Here is a 21,221-nt window from a genome sequence, read left to right as displayed (position 1 = left end):
TGGGTTTAATCAATTTTAAATTCAGCCAACAAAATGTTGAAAAAGTCAAGGGGTGTGAATACTTTCTGAAGTCACTGTATGTGATAAAACCATCATTCTAATTGATGAGAAGATTATCAGACCTCATCCAAATGGAGACTTCAGTGTTCATTTAGTGGTAACCTGGCAATGGTGCTATGCTATTTGGTTGGATGGAATGTTAACTCCAGACCTGCTGTGTTTTCTTTAAATGAGCTGTAAACAATCCCAACAGTTGTTTTTAGACTTAATTAACACTGGTTAAGGGATCTTGACTCAGGTCTTGCACTCTCCTAAATGTTTATTTGATTCATGTCTTTCAGACAAGAGATCATTCTCAAAGTGATCACAAACACAGGCTCGACTACATTACACAACTGACAGAAATGAAATACCCTGTGAAAGTACACTATCACAACAAAAATATGCCTAATTGTGAAATTATATTAAGGCTATTCTTGAATGGATGACTGATATAAGATGATTTACAGTGCACAATTTCAATTTCACTTAGTCATTGTTCAATAATAAGGGGTTTAAGTCTAATAAAGGTCTATAAAGTCTTGACACATTAACTACTTAGCTATACACTGTAAAATGTATTAATGTATTTACAAAGTGCATAACAAAAGGGATTTGTTGGCTGATTAAGGTGTGTGCCCCTGTCAATCCCAGAAGTGGTACAGCTCTCGCGCCCGGGCGGTCGCTATGGAGAGGAGTTGCTAGAGAAGCAATCAGCAGTAGAACAGACGTATAAGCTGAGCGAGGTAAGGAACGAAAGTGCACTGGGAAATCATGGCGAAAAGATTGCTACTCGATTACCACAAGACTCTGCCGCCCAATGGACTGCAAGCCGCCACAGTTTTGCTTCTCATTTCTGGGTTTACCTGTAAGTTATTAGTTTTATTTTACTTCTGTATTTACGAATGTATTTTAAAGTTCTGGATATTGAAGTTGCCATTTGAAGTTGTTGTTTGATAGCTACGTGGTAAAGTACTGTCTGTAGCTAGCTAGCTTTGCTAACGGGAATGCTAATTCTATGGCCGGAATGCGAACGACGTGTGTGTGTGTGTGTGTACACAGTCGCGAGTTACGGGTTTTAGTCCCTCAATTAAAATATGATCACAAGGCTAGTTCTAGTATTTACTCCATTGGCTACTGTGCGTCATTACTAACAAATGCAATGAAGTTCACTTTTTCCCCAGCATCTTTCGAATCGAAATTTGCCATCGCAACTAAGGAAATATTGTTTGATATATTGTGTGGCTCTATTTACAGTAACTTACTTCAACAAAATGAAGCTTTCCGATATCGTGTGCTGACAACTAACTAGTGTTAGCTAATCTCAGGTGTCCGACCATTTCGTTTGTTGTGCGCTTTAATTAAGTTTGCTGTTTCTATTGTGAAGCATCCACTTGGCGTTTCCACTCACTGCCAGATATGGTAGCACATTGCATTGGCCGGTGTTGTGCCAGAAATTCTCCCCCCCCATCTTCGCGTGAACGCGCACTCACTCAATTCTTCATTCATCACGATTTGCGTGCAAGTTTGGATTTCTGATGACTTTAGTCTGCATGTAATTTTATATACATTTTTATATTTTGGTTTGATCGCGGGGGAGGAACTAGTAATGTCTGCAGTTTTCGGTTTGGCTATTTGTTTCAATTGTATTAGTCTATAAATAAAGATCGAGCAATAAATTCGTAATCTTTCCCATGTCTCATTCGACTGGTAGTTGTTCTGAAATGTTTATTGGTTGCATACATTTTTCTCCCACCGTTTAATTTAACACACACACACATTAATTATTAATTTCGGTTGCCTACTTGAAGTTTGTTCTATAGAAAGTATTTGACTCTAGCCACAAAATTTAGGAAAATAGCTGTGTGTGTGGGGGACTGCAAGGCTTGGCACACTTCAGAATCATTTTGGTAGCTCATGTTGACCAGTAGTGTGTGCCACAGAAAGCAAAATTAGAGTATAAAGTAACAAACTTTTATTTTAGAAACATTTTGTAATGTTTAAGAAAATGATAATACACAAATATCACACAATAACACACAAACATGACAAAGTTAAGTTTGTTAACAAACATTAATAAGAAATAGAAATGTAAATCTTTGCATAAGATAAAATGACAAATCAAATATAAAAAGACAATAAATAACAAACAAATATTGGAAAGCTGCACCAGCTCAACTGAACATTTAGTCCACTTTTTATGGAAAGTTTTCCAGGTGAAACCATCGCCTGGAACTCAAGCCTAACCTAGTCCTGACAGGCAGCGCAGACATAATCCTCCAATAATGGGATGGTTTTCATACAGGTCTGGTGGAACCATCGTGGGCAGTCACAACCAATCTGAATTTTATATGAAAAATGTTCATATTTAAATCATTAAGTACATTTTCTTGAATTACAATTATTTAAATTATCAGACAACTGCTTATACAAAATCGTACTCCTAAAAATGTGCCTTTAGAAGTGAACAAGCAATTACCCAGTTAGTGTCTTCCTCATTATTGTCCAGCTCCCCACAGAAGTGGCACAGTTGGCTCAGGTCAGTTGGCTAGTGTTTTGGAGGAGATGTAACGGTTTTCTTTGTGCGAAGGAGAGTCGGACCAAAATGCGGCGTGTAGATTGCGATCCATGTTTAATAAACAAAAGTAAACACGAATCAAAATACAAAAAAACAACAAACGTAACAAGAAAACCGAAAACAGCCTAGACTGGTGTAAACTAACACCGAACAAGGACAGGAAAAGGACATAAGGACAATCACCCACAAAACACTCAAAGAATATGGCTGCCTCAATATGGTTCCCAATCAAAGACAACGATAAACACCTGCCTCTGATTGAGAACCACTTCAGACAGCCATAGATTCACCTAGAACACCCCACGAAGCTACCATCCCAATACATGTGAAAAAACCCCAAGACAAAACACACCACATACAAAAACCCATGTCACACCCTGGCCTGATCAAATAGATAAAGAAAACACAAAATACTAAGACCAGGGCGTGACAGAACTCCCCCCCCCCCCAAGGTGTCGACTCCCGGCCGCACACCAAAACCCCTAGGGGAGGGTCCGGGTGGGCGTCTGTCCACGGTGGCGGCTCCAGCGCGGGACGTGGACTCCACTCTAACAAAGTCTTAGGCCACCCTCGCCGCCGACCATGGCCTAGTAATCCTCACCCAGGACCCCACTGGACTGAGGGGCAGCTCGGGACTGAGGGGCGGCTCGGGACTGAGAGGAAGTTCAGGCAGGTAGTTGGCTCTGGCAGATCCTGGCTGGCTGGCACTTCTGGCAGAGTCTGGCTGACTGGTGGATCTGGAAGAGTCTGGCTGACTGGTGGATCTGGAAGAGTCTGGCTGACTGGTGGATCTGGAAGAGTCTGGCTGACTGGCGGATCCTGGCTGACTGGCGGATCTGGAAGAGTCTGGCTGACTGGCTGCTCCATGCAGACTGGCGGCTCTGGCTGCTCCATGCAGACTGGCGGCTCTGGCTGCTCCATGCAGACTGGCGGCTCTGGCTGCTCCATGCAGACTGGCGGCTCCTTGCAGACTGGCGGCTCCTTGCAGACTGGCGGCTCCTTGCAGACTGGCGGCTCCTTGCAGACTGGCTGCTCCATGCAGACTGGCAGCTCTGGCTGCTCCATGCAGACTGGCAGCTCTGGCTGCTCCATGCAGACTGGCAGCTCTGGCCAGGTGGGAGACTCCGGCAGCGCTGTAGAGGAGGAAGGCTCTGGCAGCGCTAAACAGGTGGGAGACTCCGGCAGCGCAGGAGAGGAGGAAGGCTCTGGCAGCGCTGGAGAGGCGAGGCGCACTGTAGGCCTGATGCGTGGTGCTGGCACTGGTGGTACTGGGCCGAGGACACGCACAGGAAGCCTGGTGCGGGGAGCTGCCACCGGAGGGCTGGTGCGTGGAGGTGGTACTGGGTAGACCGGACCATGTAGGCGCACTGGAGCACTTGAGCACCGAGCCTGCCCAACCTTACCTGGTTGAATACTCCCGGTCGCTCTGCCAGTGCGGCGAGGTGGAATGGCCCGCACTGGGCTATGCAGGCGAACCGGGGACACCGTGCGCAAGGCTGGTGCCATGTAAGCCGGCCCAAGGAGACGCACTGGGGACCAGATGCGTAGAGCCGGCTTCATGGCATTTGGCTCGACGCTCACTCTAGCCCGGCCGATACGCGGAGCTGGAATATACCGCACCGGGCTATGCACCCGCACTGGGGACATCGTGCGCACCACAACATAACACGGTGCCTGCCCGGTCTCTCTAGCCCCCCGGTAACCACAGGAAGTTGGCGTAGGTCTCCTACCTAGCGTCGCCTTACTCCCTGTGAGCCTCCCCCCAATACATTTTTGGGGCTGACTCTCGGGCTTCCATCCGCGTCGCTGTGCTGCCTCCTCATACCAGCGCCTCTCCGCTTTCTTCGCCTCCAGTTCTTCCTTGGGGCGGCGATATTCTCCAGGCTGTGCCCAGGGTCCTTCTCCGTCTAGGATTTCCTCCCAAGTCCAGAAATCCTTATTATGTATCTCCTGCTGCCGCTGCCTGTTGTCACGCCGCTTGGTCCTGTTGTGGTGGGTGATTCTGTTACGGTTTTCTTTGTGCGAAGGAGAGTCGGACCAAAATGCGGCGTGTAGATTGCGATCCATGTTTAATAAACAAAAGTAAACACGAATCAAAATACAAAAACACAACTAACGTAACAAGAAAACAGCCTAGACTGGTGTAAACTAACACCGAACAAGGACAGGAAAACGACATAAGAACAATCACCCACGAAACACTCAAAAGAATATGGCTGCCTAAATATGGTTCCCAATCAGAGACAACGATAAACACCTGCCTCTGATTGAGAACCACTTCAGACAGCCATAGATTCACCTAGAACACCCCACTAAGGTACCATCCCAAAACATGTGTAAAAACCCCAATACAAAACACACCACATACAAAAACCCATGTCATACCCTGGCCTGACCAAATAGATAAAGAAAAGACAAAATACTAAGACCAGGGCATGACAGGAGTGACTGCTATTTCTTCTCTCATGATGTTAACATCTTTGTCCCTGTTTGAAATGACAATTGACTCCTCCTTCAGAACACATTCTGCAAACCGGAAAAGAAATTTGTTTTCCCCAACAAAATTGTTACACTTAAGATTCTAATTTGCAAGTATACAACGACAAAGCTATAATATCATTTGACAGTTCTGTTTTGCCTTTTAGTCAGTATACTTTCAGTAGGTTAATTGTACATTACTTATACTCTCATACTTACTTTCAAGACAAAGACCCCTCAAGAAGTAACATCTTGTTGGCATGGGTAAGGAAGGGTACCACACGCCCATCTGGAGATATTACACCGCTTCTCTCTCAGGAATGATCTGAACATATGCTAAAAAAAGTACAGCATTTTGAAACACTTTATTGATTACAATATAGAGATTAATAACAGAGGGTAATTTGAGAATTCAGGGATTCCAGCAGGGTGTGAGTTGAAGTAGTCAAATCTGGAGTTGAAAATGGCTGGAATGTAAATGACGTGATCATCTCGGATTATCAAACATCTGAGAATGGGCAGGCATTCCCTCGAAGAGCATCTCCGTCTTGCTGATTATGTGCGGTCATCCAGGTGGATTGTCACCTGCATATCTGATGTAGGAAAAGAGATAAGTTGAGTGTCCCGTGACTATGTATATGTACTGTACATATACAGTCGTGGCCAAAAGTTTTGAGAATGACACAAATATTAATTTTCTCAAAGTCTGCTGCCTCAGTTTGTATGATGGCAAGTTGCATATACTCCAGAATGTTATGAAGAGTGATCAGATGAATTGCAATTAATTGCAAAGTCCCTCTTTGCCAAAAAACATTTCCACTGCATTTCAGCCCTGCCACAAAAGGACCAGCTTACATCATGTGAGTGATTCTCTCATTAACACAGGTGTGAGTGTTGACGAGGACAAGGCTGGAGATCACTCTGTCATGCTGATTGAGTTCGAATAACAGACTGGAAGCTTCAAAAGGAGGGTGGTGCTTGGAATCATTGTTCTTCCTCTGTCAACCATGGTTATCTGCAAGGAAATATGTGCCACCATCATTGCTTTGCACAAAAAGGGCTTCACAGGCAAGGATATTGCTGCCAGTAAGATTGCACCTAAATCAACCATTTATCGGATCATCAAGAACTTCAAGGAGTGCGGTTCAATTGTTGTGAAGAATGCTTCAGGGCGCCCAAGAAAGTCCAGCAAGCGCCAGGACCGTCTCCTAAAGTTGATTCAGCTGCGGGATCGGGGCACCACCAATACAGAGCTTGCTCAGGAATGGCAGCAGGCAGGTGTGAGTGCATCAACGCCGATACCGATTATTGGAGGACAAAAAAAGCCGCTACCGATTAATCGGACGATTTTTTACATTTATTTGTAATTACGACAATTACAACAATACTGAATTAACACTTATTTTAACCTAATATAACACATCAATAAAATCAATTTAGCCTCAAATAAATAATGAAACATGTTCAATTTGGTTTAAATAATGCAAAAACAAAATGTTGGAGAAGAAAGTAAAAGTGCAATATGTGCCATGTTAGAAAGCTAATGTTTAAGTTCCTTGCTCAGAACATGAGAACATATGAAAGCTGGTGGTTCCTTTTAACATGACTCTTCAATATTCCCAGTTAAGAAGTTTTAGGTTGTAGTTATTATAGGACTATCTCTCTATACCATTTGTATTTCATATACCTGACTATTGGATGTTCTTATAGACACTTTAGTATTGCCAGTGTAACAGTATAGCTTCCATACCTCTCCTCACTCCTACCTGGGCTTGAACCAGGAACACAACGACAACAGCCACCCTCGAAGCAGAGTTCACCATGCAGAGCAAGGGGAACAACTACTTCAAGTGACGTTTGAAACGTTAATAGCGCGCACCCCGCTAACTAGCTAGCCATTTCACACCACATCGTTACACCAGCCTAATCTCGGGAGTTGATAGGCTTGAAGTCATAAACAGCAGAGCTGCTGCCAAAACGCACGAAAGTGCTGTTTGAATGAATGCTTATGCGCCTGCTGGTGCATACCATCGCTCAGTCAGACTACTCTATCAAATCATAGACTTAATTATAACATAATAACACACAAATGCGAGCCTTAGGTCATTAATATGGTAGAATCCGGAAACTATCATCTCGAAAACAAGACGTTTATTCTTTCAGTGAAATACGGAACCGTTCCGTATTTTATCTAACGGGTGGCATCCATCAGTATTGCCTGCTAACCTGGATTTCTTTTAGCTAAATAGGCAGGTTTAAAAATATATACTTCTGTGTATTGATTTTAAGAAGGTCATTGGTGTTTATGGTTAGGTACACGTTGGAGCAACGACAGTCCTTTTTCGCGAATGCGCACTGCATCGATTATATGCAACGCAGGACATGCTAGATAAACTAGTAATATCATCAACCATGTGTAGTTATAACTAGTGATTATGATTGATTAAGTTTAATGCTAGCTAGCAACTCACCTTGGCTTCTTACTGCATTCGCATAACAAGCGGGCTCCTCGTGAGGCAGGTGGTTAGTGTGTTGGACTAGTGAACCGTAAGGTTGCAAGATTGAATCCCTGAGCTGACAAGGTAAAAATCTGTCGTTCTGCCCCTGAACAAGGCAGTTAACCCACCATTCCTAGGCCGTCATTGAAAATAAGAATGTGTTCTTAACTGACTTGCCTAGTTAAATAAAGATTAAAAAAATAAATAATAATAATCTGCAAAATCGGCGTCCAAAATTACCAATTTCCAATTGTTATGAAAACTTGAAATCGGCCCTAATTAAATCGGCCATTCCGATTAATCGGTCGACCTCTAATCTCCACGCACAGTGAGGCGAAGACTTTTGGAGGATGGCCTGGTGTCAAGAAGGGCAGCAAATAAGCCACTTCTCTCCAGGAAAAACATCAGGGACAGACTGATATTCTGCAAAAGGTACAGGGATTGAACTGCTGAGGACTGGGGTAAAGTAATTTTCTCTGATGAATCCCCTTTCCGATTGTTTGGGGCATCTCCAGACAAGCTTTTTTCCAGAAGACAAGGTGAGCGCTACCATCAGTCCTGTGTCATGTCAACAGTAAAGCATCCTGAGACCATTCATGTGTGGGGTTGCTTCTCAGCCAACGGAGTGGGATCACTCACATTTTTGCCAAAGAACACAGCCATGAATAAGGAATGGCACCAACACATTCTCCGAGAGCAACTTCTCCCAACCATCCAGGAACAGTTTGGTGACGAACAATGCCTTTTCCAGCATGATGGAGCACCTTGCCATAAGGCAGAAGTGATAACTAAGTTGCTCGGGGAACAAAACATCGATATTTTGGGTCCATGGCCAGGAAACTCCCCAGACCTTAATCCCATTGAGAACTTGTGTTCAAGAGACGAGTGGACAAACAAAAACCAACAAATTCTGACAAACTCCAAGCATTGATTATGCAAGAATGGGTTGTCACCAGTCAGGGATGTGGCCCAGAAGTTCATTGACAGCATGCCAGGGCGGATTGCAGAGGTCTTGAAAAAGAAGGGTCAACACAGCAAATATTGAGTCTTTTACATCAACTTCATGTAATTGTCAATTAAATCCTCTGACACTTATGAAATGTTTGTAATTATACTTCAGTATTCCATAGTAACATCTGACAAACATATCTAAAGACACTGAAGCAGCAAACTTTGTGGAAATTAATATTTGTGTCATTCTCAACTTTTGGCCACGACTGTATATATATTTTGGATTTTAATTTCTATTGTTATTTTTGTCATTATTGTGTTTTGTGGTTGAGTGGTGGGGGGTGGGGGGAGGTTGATGGAGATGGCGGAGGTGCTGGGGGTGTCCTATTGGGGAGGAGATTCTTCACGGAGGCACATTCAGTCATAGTTTTATTAATTATATTATTATACATGTATTTTTTTTTCTATTATCATAACAGTTTCCTGTGATTATGGATATGGATATACACTCATGTTGACTTATATATTTGAATATATTTATTTTTCAACCCAGAGTACACTTTTTATTTATTGTTATTATTATTTTTATTATTTCTACTGTACCTACATTCTTAAAAACTAAAACAGAAAAAGTGTAAAAAAATGTAGGAAAAGCCATTAGAGGGAAAAGCACGATGGGATGGGGGATTGAGGGATGGGTCGAGAGAACAGTAGAGGGCTCTGAAAACTTGTTGCTGAAATAACCACTTCCTTTTGTGACGAGAGTCTAATTCTTCTTGTGGCACACATTTCTATAGAACAAACTTCACGTCAGGATAGGCAACCAAAATTAATAAGTAATGTATGTGTATTATATTAAACAGAGGAAGGAGTCAAATTTAGGCAAGCAATAAACATTTCAGAACTACTAGTCAAATAAGACATGGGAGATTTTGGCAAAGAGATTTATTTATAGACTAATACACTTGAAACAAATAGCCTAACTGAAAACTGCAGACATTACTAGTGCCTCCCCTGCGATCAAACCGACACAAAAAATAAAATGAAAGGCAGCCTAACGTGATCAGAAATCTCAACTCGCAAGCAAGTCGCAGCAATGAAGAATTGAGTGCATCCATGTTCACGCGAAGGCGGGGGGAGAATTCTGTCAGGGGGAAGCTTTTCGGCACAACACTGTCAGTGGAAGAAGATGGAACGAGATCTATTTTGGTCCCATCATTCTACTAATTTTCTCATTAATAACACATTTGATCTCAATGCAGTTTTCTGTTCCCAAAACTAGAATCTGTACCGAAAAGAGTGAACAAAGTTTTGTAGACTTTACCCTTTGCCAAAGTAAAAGAAGAATTGCAGTTGTTTAGGAGCTCAAAGGCGAATTGAGTTGAGAAGAGCGCACACCCACTTCAGAGTAGGTATTCCCTAACAGAAATTGGCAAATGTTTGCTAGGTGTAGGCTTATAATGGCATGACGTTTTGATAACCATGTAAATCTCTCTCAGACATGGTGACTTTTATCAATATATTTGGCTCTATTTACTCTCTGATTCAAAAATGCTAATTAGCATAAAAGTAGACATCATGCAAGATGGGCTCCCGAGTGGCACAGTGGTCTAAGGCAATGCACCTCAGTGCAAGAGGCGTTACTATAATCCCTGTTCCAATTCCAGGCTGTATCACATCCGGCCGTGATTGGGAGTCCCATAGGGCGGCACACGATTGGCCCTGCGTCGCCAGGGTAGGCTGTCATTGTAAATAAAAATTTGTTCTTAACTGACTTGCCTATTTAAATAAAGGTTAAATAATATATTTATTAAAAGTCACATAGTCCTAGAGAGATTTACAAGGTTATCAAAACGTCACCCCAGGGTAAGACCACACAAAACGCAGACCTTATTTTAAGTGTTTATGAAATCCTCTATGGAAAAATTTATGGTGGAAAAACAAATTAATCTAAATCTAATTTTATTTGTCACATTCTCCGAATACAACAGGTGTAGTAGACCTTACCGTGAAATACTTACTTACGAGCCCTTAACCAACAATGCAGTTCCAGAAATAGTTAAGAAAATGTTTACTAAATAAACTCATGTAAAATAAAAAGTACAAATAAAATGTAAATAACGGGGCTATATACAGGCAGTACCAGTACCAAGTCAATGTGCAGGAGTACAGATTAGTCGAGGTAATTTGTACATGTAGGTAGGGGTAAAGTGACTATGCAGTAGATAATAAACAGTGAGTACCAGCAGTGTGCTCCTGAGTGGCGCATTAGTCTAAGGCACTGCATCAAAGTGCAAGAGGAGTAAATAGTCCGGGTGGCCATTTGATTAATTGTTCAGCAGTCTTATGGCTTGGGGTCTTATTGAAACCATTTCCTTGTTAGGTTTTATGGGTATCATGACTCATACTGTAATACTCTATATTAACAAAGTAAAAAAATAAAAATCCCCCCTCAGATTCCCCACATTAACATTTTGTCACTGTATCATGTTTCCTTGATATCAAGGGTGACAGTAATTTAGCTAACTACTGGAATCATGATATCCTAAATGACTTGCATTGATTTAACTTCACATGAATCTCCTAATAATACAGACTTTCATTTCCTCAATCTCATTCCACATGTCAGTGGCTATGCTGCTGCTTGAGGAAAAAGAGGGAGTTGAGACTGAATGATATGAGGACTAAGGAGGCTGGTATACAATGGGAAATTGAGAAATAAAAACAGGAGAAAGGAATGGAACACGTCAGGAGGAGGAGAGGCGAGCAGGGGAGAGAAGTGGAGCCTCTTAAGGCTGGGTGTGTGTGGCGGCAGGGGAAATTAAGACATTTCAGTGACTGAGAGGAAAAGCACTGCTGCCGCAGAGTCTGGAAGTATTGACCTGCAGTTGGGCTCCATTCCAGAGCACCTTCCAGTCTCGCTGTCACAAACAGAGCAGCTGGGGAGGGAGGCATACTATACTCCACTCTGTGGTTGGGTCACAAATGGCACCATATTCTCTTTATAGTGCTCTTCTTTTGACCAGGGCCAGGACTCTGGTCAAAGATAATGCACAATATAGGGCATAGGGTGTCATTTAGGACGTAACCTATACCATACTATACCACATACTCATAGCAGGACACAACACATACTGTACTACCGTTTATTAAAGTAAAAAATGAACCAGGAAAAACATTAACCAAAGCAAATAACAGTAAATCACTGATCTGTATTATTGTTGTTTTAGTCTGAAGTAATCTGATATGACCCCATTATAGCCTAGATTGGTAATAACTCCCCTTCCACACAACCACGCCTGCATGTATGCTGTCTTTCTCACTCTCTTTACGACCACATTGTTTATGGGTTCATAAATCTTGACCATCAGACAGTAGATAAACAGTGCTTAGGGAGCTATATTTTTTGCAGTAAAAGGTGATGTAGTGTGTAGACTAGTGTTGGACAGTGTGCCAGGGATTCCTCTGACTGTATGGACTGTGGGGTATTTTAAGAAGAGCAGATTTGATAGAGTTGGAGGGTAGATGAAATTTCCTGACTGTGTCATTTGCAGCGCTCCCAGAGTATATAAAGACTGATGAGGTCGACTAAGGGGAGGAGGGGATAGTCACAGGTGTGGTTCCACCAAACTGTGAGGTCTGTAATTGAAGACCATAGACCCTTTGACTTAAATATAAAATGTTCCTCATCAATATACATAAAATACCTCATAATGACAAATCCTTAGACACTGTGTTTACTAACCTCCAGACGAGCTGCAATGCCATACAACTCTCCTTCCGTGGCCTCCAACTGCTCTTAAACTCAAGTAAAAGTAAATGCATGCTTTTCAATCGATCGCTACCCGCACCTGCTCGACCGTCCAGCATCACTACTCTGGACGGCTCTGACTTAGAATACGTGGACAACTACAAATACCTGGGTGTCTGGTTAGACTGTAAACTCTCCTTCCAGACTCACATTAATCATCTCCAATCCAAAATTAAATCTAGAATCGGCTTCCTATATCGCAACAAAGCATCCTTCACTCATGCTGCCAAACATACCCTCGTAAAACTGACCATCCTACCGATCCCCGACTTCGGTGATGTTATCTATAAAATAGCCTCCAACACTCTACTCAACAAACTGGATGCAGTCTATCACAGTGCCATCCGTTTTGTCACCAAAGCCCCATACATTACCCACCATTGCGACCTGTAAGCTCTCGTTGGTTGGCCCTCTATTCATTCTCGTCGCCAAACCCACTGGCTACAGGTTATCTACAAGTCTCTGCTAGGTAAAGCCCCGCCTTATCTCAGCTCACTAGTCACCATAGCAGCACCCACTCGTAGCACGCGCTTCAGCAGGTATATCTCACTGGTCACTCCCAAAGCCAATTCCTCCTTTGGTTGTCTTTCCTTCCAGTTCTCTGCTGCCCATGACTGGAACGAATTGCAAAAATCTCTGAAGCTGGAGACTCACATCTCCCTTACTAGCTTTAAGCACCAGCTGTCAGAGCATTTTACAGATCACTGCACCTGTACTTAGCCTATCTGTAAACCGCCCATCTATCTATCTACCTCATCCCCATACTGGTATTTTTTATTTTTTTTTGCTCCTTTGCACCCCAGTATCTCTACCTGCACATTCATCTTCTGCCGATCTACCATTCCAGTGTTTAATTGTTATATTGTAATTACTTCGCCACCATGGCCTATTTATTTCCTTAACTTACCTCATTTGCACTCACTGTATATAGACTTTTTGTTTTCTTTTGTTCTACTGTATTATTGACTGTATGTTTTGTTTATTCCATGTGTAACTCTGTGTTGTTGTATGTGTCGAATTGCTATGCTTTATCTTGGCCAGGTCGCAGTTGCAAATGAGAACTTGTTCTCAACTAGCCAACCTGGTTAAATAAAGGCGAAATAAATAAATAAAGGGATGTTGGCTGATAAAAATGATCTCATAGAACAACAAGTAAAGATCTCCTAAGCCTGTGTTTACCGAATACCTTATTTTTGTTTGTTTATCCAAAACCCACACAAAAAAAACATTAATTTCCCCAAAGGCTTTGTCCAACGAGCCATGCCAGAGTGAGCCTCCATTAGTGCCTACAAAAAGGCGCCATTGCTGATGCACTTTATTAGTTTCTCTCCACTTCACTGTATCAGTCTCTGTTACTAATAAATTACCATTATTTTTCTTCCTCTTATTGGTTAAAGTTCAGAGCCAAACAAACTATTTTGAGTCTACACAGTACACACACAACAAACCAAATCTGGCCTTGCTATGTTTTGGAAAAGCAAGACGTAATTGCTATTGGTAAGCTTAGCTATACAAGGCTTCGAAAGAAGCTGTGTTTTTGGTTCACATCTATGATGTGCAGCTGTTGTATCCCATCTGATCCTCTCTTAATCTCACTTGTGAGGCAGCAGCAGACTCGGGTCTGAAATCTCCCTATCACATTAAAAGGATATTTTGAAGGAAGACCCATCAGAAGATGAGTGTTGTGCTTTGTTGTGGGAAGTGGCGGCTGGTGGCTTGCTGTGTGGGGAGCGGGCTGGCTGTGTGCGGAGCAGGGTGGTTGTGTGGGGAGTGTGCTGCAGAGCCCCCATCCTCCTCCTCTGACAGATGTGACTGTCAGATCAGAGGTAGCCATGCTTCCCAATTGGCACCCTATTCCCTATAGTGCACTACTTTAGACTAGCCCTATGGGCACCTTTTGGGATGGAACTGCAGCCATGCAGGCTGTACAGCAGCACCCCGTCCGGTACTACAGTAATAGTCCATTAGTGAATGTAACAGATTGACCTCCAGCCCTGGCATCATGGGACATCTGCTCTTGAACATGTCTCTAACTGGGATTAAACAGTAAGCAATGCTGCTGCCTATGAAGCTGTGACACAGCACTTCTTCCAGAGCTCTGTTTTCCTTTTTAGAAAGGAATCGCTATCAGGTTCAGTGTCATGATGTTCAATTCATGTCTTTCATAACATGCTGTTGTTTAGGAAGTAGGCTATACTGTTTGATGTGATGTTTTTTTCTTCTATATTCAAAGAACTCTGTTGTTCTGGAATGAACAAAGTCAATCTGAATGTTTCAGTCGCTCTATAAAGTTGTACAGAATCCATTAAACTAGTTGTCTTACTTCTTCATTTTGTGGTGTGCATTAGGCTATTTGCATATAACTACACAGTAACAAAGCTAAGTTTGTAACTTACAATTCAACCATTAGGCTTTTTCATGTAGGTCTTATTTATCTAAACTGTAGTTTCATGCAAAGTAACTAGGCTACATGATAGCACACTTAGGTTATATTCTGGCTTCTTGGAGTCTTCCATATTTATAACTGGGTGGGATAAATGGCTTTCAGAGATATTTGTCATGGTTAATGAACATACTGTGAATGAATAGAGGCAACCTTTAAAAACTATTTTGCCCACTGCTGCCTCGCTGTCAGGAATTTATTTTTTTTACACTGGGAGAGCAGATCACAGCAAACACCTGATGCAATTGTGGTTTAACAGTGAGGTATTAGAGTGGCACAGGGCAGTGTAGGCAGGATGTGCACAGTCAGCAGAGTAGTCCCTCTAGGATAGGAGCTCATGGGTTATGGGAAACTAGTGCGTCTCCTTTTTCACCACTCACTCAACTGTCAGTTGTAATGAACTCGCACACATACAGTGCTAACTCTGTCACGTAGACCTCGGTAACTCCTGCAGACATGCTCTGTTGATGTATGTGATTTGAGGAGACAGTGCTAGTTAAAACAACAGACCTTTTGTTTGCAGCAATTTGATTTCCACATGCAAATAGCCTAAAAGCCAAAAGTAAAAATACTTTTATTCTGGGATACAAAGGCGACACTTTCCAAACATATAATCACGTCTTTCCTCTGAATGTGTCAGTTGGGACACCTTCAAAGTTCAATCAATTAAAAGTTGGCTAGCTTCTTCCATATTTTCACATGTAATCAGCTCCTTTGAGTGACAGTTTACGTCGGACCTAGCTAGTGTGAGGTATGTATCCCAAGCGAATGAATGACAATTGTACTCTTCTCTCCACCTCAGTTCTAGCTCACAAGTACTGGAGGGCCATGTGAAGCAAACAAACTCGTCATGACTCGGGAGGGAGCTACTTTGTCCTCGTCCCTGTCACCAAGGACATTACACAAAGAGCTTGTTTGTTTGCAGCGCTCCTCCCTGTCTTTGTAGTTACGCTGGAAGTTTTTAACGAGTGGCTGCCGTGTGGAGGGAGTAATCTGGGGAGCAGAGCTGTAGGGGTAGCAGGGTACAGAGTACAATTTCAGTCTTGTTCTGGGGTCCCTTTTGACGTGGTTTCTACCCCTAAATGGCACCCTATTCCCTACAGTGCACTACTTTTGACCAGAGCCCTGTGGGCCCTAGCTTTTTGGCCATCAAGGAAAACGCTGTGTCTGGCGCAAACTTAACATCTCTCATCACCCCGAGAACATCATTCCCACAGTGAAGCATTGTGGTGGCAGCATCATGCTGTGTGGATGTTTTTCATTGTCAGGGACTGGGAAACTGGTCAAAATTAAAGGAATGATGGAGGGTGCTAAATACAGGGAAATTATTGAGGGAAACCTTTCAGTCTTCCAGAGATTTGAGACTGGGGCGGAGGTTCACCTTCCAGCAGGACAATGACCCTAAGCATACTGCTAAAGCAACACTCGAGTGGTTTAAGGGGAAACATTTAAATGTTTTGGAATGTCTAGTCAAAGCCCAGACCTCAATCCAATTGAGAATCTGTGGTATGACTTAAAGATTGCTGTACCCCATTGAAACCCATCCAACTTGAAATAGCTGGGGCAGTTTTGCTTTGAAGAATGGGCAAAAATCCCAGTGGCTAGATGTGCCAAGCTTATAGAGACGTACCCCAATAGACTTGCAGCTGTAATTGCTGCAAAAGGTGGCTCTACAAAGTATTGACTTTGTGGGGGTGAATAGTTATGCACGCTTAAGTTCAGTTTTTTTCCTCTTATTTCACAATAAAAAAATATGTTGCATCTTCAAAGTGCATGTTGTGTAAATCAAATGATACAAACCCCCCAAAAGGTATTTTAATTCCAGGTTGTAAGGCAACAAAATAGGAAAAATGCCAAGGGGGTGAATATTTTCGCAAGCCACTGTACCAGGAGGCCAATTATGACTTTAAAACAGTTACAGAGTTTAATGGCTGTGATAAGAGAAAACTGAGGATGGATTAACTCCACAATACTAACCTAATTGACAAAGTGAAAAGAAAAGCCTGTACAGAATAAAAATATTGCATCCTGTCTGCAACAAGGCACTAAAGTAATACTGCGGAAAACCTGATTCAGGTGGAAAACCTGATTCAGTCTGCTTTCCAACAGACACTGTGATATTAATTCACCTTTCAGCAGGACAATAACCTAAAACACAAGGACAAATCTACACTAAAGTTGCTTTCCAAGAAGACAGTGAATGTTCTTGACTGGCCTAGTTACAATTTTGACTTAAATCTACTTGAAAATCTATGGAAAGACATGAAAATGGTGGTGTCGCAATGATCAACAACTAATTTGAAAGAGATTGAAGAATTTTGAAAAGAATAATGGCCAAATGTCACACAATCTAGGTGTGGAAAGCTCTTAGAGACCAGAAAGACTCACAACTTTAAGGTAATTCTACAACGTATTGACTCTGGTGTGTGAATAATTATGTAAATGAGTTATTTCTGTATTTCACTTCCAACAAGTTTGCAAAAATGACTCACACAATTTTTTACTCTGTCATTATGGGGTATTGTGTGTAGATTGATGAGAAAAATATATATATTGCCAGTCTGAAAAGTTTGGACACACCTACTCATTCAAGGGTTTTTCTTTATTTTGACTATTTTCTACATTGTAGAATAATAGTGAAGACATCAACACTGTGAAATAACACGTATGGAATCATGTAGTAACCAAAAAAGTGTTAAACAAAACAAAATATATTTGAGATTCTTCTAAGTAGCCACCCTTTGCCTTGATGACATCTTTGCACACACTTGGCATTCTCTCAACCAGCTTCACCTGGAATGCTTTTCCAACAGTCTTGAAGGAGTTCCCACATATGCTGAGCACTTGTTGTAATGCTTTTATTATTAAGGTGGATTTTTATAGTGAAAATGATCTTCCCCAAACTGAAACTCACACGGTGCGAATGTATGTCAGTTAGGCTCTACACCTGTTTGTAAACCAGATTAAGGCTACATGAGGTGTGCGACTATGATTTTGAAAAGTCTCAAAAAAGGCATGCGTTGTTTCTTCCCTTACTACACACACGCTGGGCATCATTCACAAGTGATAGGCTAATATTGACACCCATCAGACTATTCTTGATTGAATATAATCTGACAGACTTTGATGGTGACATGGGGTGCAGGCTTAGGCTTCTGTGACTGTCCTTGTGTTGATGAATTAGGGCCATCTGTCAACAACCCCACTAGGCTACTCTTTACAAAGAGGGGGGATGGATGATAGATGATTGCTCTGCTGTCTTACGACAAATATGATTGTCAGTTAGCTTTGGTTTTTATTGTGACTTTACTCTCTGGATTGTGAAAGCAAGGGATCAAATCAACTGACCAGTTCTATTTGAAGTTTAAAAAGGAATGCTGGTATATTTCTAATTAGGTTTATCCACAAATCACCCTAAACAATGTCAAGGAGACAAGGAGGACTAAAGGAAAGATACGGCAATAGTACCATCTGTGAATGGGAGGAGTAGTAGTAAGCGTTTGGCTGGGCAGGATAATAAATAGTCACTTGTCTTCCTGTGAAGTAATTCTGGAAATGTTTTAGTCCAGACAGTTTTGATTGTTTAATATGTGTCCCAAGTGATGGTTACTCATCCCTCCTTAAAAGAAAAATGGCAGAATAAATAAATCATAGCTGTCTTAACTGTTCAAACTAAGTGGGTGGTTCAGTGTATCAAGACAGATTACTGCACTAATCTGGAGGAGGCGAGACCGAGAGAGCATGAGGGAGAGAGTTGTAGTGGCTAGAAAGTACACGCCCTCTGGTAGGATGCCACGCTGACCAAACTAGTGCTTTTATGGAGCACTGTAGTACACGCAGTTTACTGGCTTTGTTTTTGTTGTGTTTGGTTTGCTCTCAACTTGTTTAATAGGACAATGTTTCAACCCCAAACTGGGTCTTGGTCAAAGTATTGACACTGTGTACTGCAGTAGAGCTGGGACGATAAGCCGAAAGTTATTGACACCGACCATATCAATCACTTTGCAGGCATTTTGCTGATTTTGCTTATTATGATAAGGAGCCTATACTAGAGAAATGTGAAGTTTGAAAAGAAATAGGTTTGCTAATATGGGTGATTGTTAATGGGACAATTGATGGCTACAACCATCAAACTAGTAGTAGTAGTTTAAAGGATCATTTAAAAACAAATTGGTGCACATTAATGTTAAACTTATCGTTCTATTTATCGTTATTGCATCAATTCAGGCAATTTATCGCAAAATGGAATCGCTCGGGCCATTTCCTGGTTGCAAAATTTTTATAGTTAGCCTAATTTCAGTTTGTGTCAAAACAAGCTATGTAACGGCAGGGTAGCCTAGTGGTTAGAGCGTTGGACTAGTAACCGGAAGGTTGCAAGTTCATACCCCCGAGCTGACAAGGTACAAATCTGTCGTTCTGCCCCCTGAACAGGCAGTTAACCCACTGTTCCTAGGCCGTCGTTGAAAATAAGAATTTGTTCTAAACTGACTTGCCTAGTTAAATAAAAATAAAAAAACATTTTAAAAAGTGTAGAGCCCTCAAACTCAACTCTGGAACTTGAATCCAGATACTCTGCATGTTTTCATTGTTCCCCTCTAATCAGGGACTGATTTAGACCTGGGACTCCAGGTGGGTGCAATTAATTATCAGGTACAACAGTAGAGTTTCTCTGTGGAGGAACTCTGAAGGACAACCATCTCTGCAGCACTTCACCAATCAGGCCTTTATGGTAGAGTGGCCAGACGGAAGCTTCTCCTCAGTAAAAGACATGTGAAAGCCCGCTTGGAGTTTACCAAAAGGCACCTCAAACCATGAGAAACAAGATCTGATGGAACCAAGATTGAAGTATTTGGCCTGAATGCCAAGTGTCACATGTTTTTCAGAAGTAGGAACTGGGTTTAGGGAAAGATGGGAAAGAGTCAGGTTTTAGGGAAAGATGAACACAGCAAAGTACAGAGAGATCCTTGGTGAAAACCTGCTCCAGAGCGCTCAGGACCTCAGACTGGGGCGAAGGTTCACCTTCCAGCAGGACAAGGACCCTAACCACACAGCCAAGACAATGTAGGAGTATTATTATTACTATCTGACCCTGCTGGTCATATATGAACGTTTGAACATCTTGGCCATGTAATGTTACAATCTACACCCGGCACAGCCAGAGAGGACTGGCCACCCCTCAGAGCCTGGTTCCTCTCTAGGTTTCTTCCTAGGGAGTTTTTCCTAGCCACCGTGCTTCTACATCTGCATTGCTTGCTGTTTGGGGTTTTAGGCTGAGTTTCTGTACAGCACTTTGTGACATCGGCTGATGTCAAATGGGCTTTATAAAGAAATTTGATTGATTGATAGTAGAGGTCGGCCGATTAATTAGGGCCGATTTCAAGTTTTTCATAACAATCGGTAATCAGCCTTTTTTTTTGGATGCCGATTATGGCCGATTACATTGCAATCCAGGCTGACCACATGTTACAGGCGAGTGCAGCATCAAAATGACCTTGTGGCTGCAAGGAGCCACGGTAAGTTGCTAGCTAGCATTAAACTTATCTTATAAAAAAACAATCAATCTTCACATAATCACTAGTTAACTACACATGGTTGATGATATTACTAGGTTAACTAGCTTGTTCTGCATTGCATATAATCAATGCGGTGCCTGCTCATTTATCATCGAATCAACGCCTACTTCAACTTGATGATTTAACAAAAGCACATTTGCGAAAAAGCACAATCGTTGCAATAATGTACCTAACTATAAATATCAATGCCTTTCTTAAAATCAATACACAAGTATACATTTTTTAAACCTGCATATGTAGTTAAAAGAAATTCATGTTAGCAGGCTAGCAAAATTAACTAGGGAAATTGTGTCACTTCTCTTGCGTTTAGTGCAAGCAGAGTCAGTGTATATGCAGCAGTTTGGGCTGCTTGGCTCATTGCGAACTGTTGAAAGGCCATTGATTCCTAACAAAGACCGTCATTAATTTGCCAGAATTTTACGTAATTATGACATAACATTGAAGGTTATGCAATGTAACAGTAATATTTAGATTTAGGGTTGCCACCCGTTAGATAAAATACTGAACGGTTCCGTATTTCACTGAAAGAATAAACGTTTTGTTTTTAGAAATTATAGTTTCCGGATTTCACCATATTAAATAATCAAAAGGCTTGTATTTCTGTGTGTTAATATTATAAATAAGTCTATGATTTGCTATTTGATAGAGCAGTCTGGCTGAGTGGTGGTAAGCAGCAGCAGGCTCGTAAGCATTCATTCAAACAGCAGCTCTTAGCAATGCTGGAATGTACAGCGCTGTTTATGACTTCAAGCATATCAACTCCCGAGATTAGGCTAGCAATACTAAAGTGCTTTAAGAACATCCAATAGTCAAAGGTATATGAAATACAAATGGTATAGAGAGAAGTAGG

General features: G+C 41.9%; 1 protein-coding gene across 1 annotated transcript in view; it reads left to right on the top strand.

Annotated features, from left to right (window-relative positions):
* The first annotated feature begins 761 nt into the window (after nt 1–761).
* The window catches only part of LOC135546434 (nectin-3-like protein), a 76,655-nt gene continuing 56,195 nt past the window's right edge, over nt 762–21,221 (top strand). The window contains exon 1 of the mRNA XM_064974854.1: nt 762–907. Within this exon, the coding sequence (XP_064830926.1) occupies nt 814–907 (94 nt within the window). The 5' untranslated portion in view covers nt 762–813. The remainder of the gene's footprint in view (nt 908–21,221) is intronic.

This window comes from Oncorhynchus masou, chromosome 9 (genome assembly GCF_036934945.1).
Source record: "Oncorhynchus masou masou isolate Uvic2021 chromosome 9, UVic_Omas_1.1, whole genome shotgun sequence".
Taxonomy (NCBI): Eukaryota; Metazoa; Chordata; class Actinopteri; order Salmoniformes; family Salmonidae; genus Oncorhynchus; species Oncorhynchus masou.
Note: the sequence above shows the minus strand (reverse complement) of the source record. Positions and strands in the feature narration are given on the sequence as shown.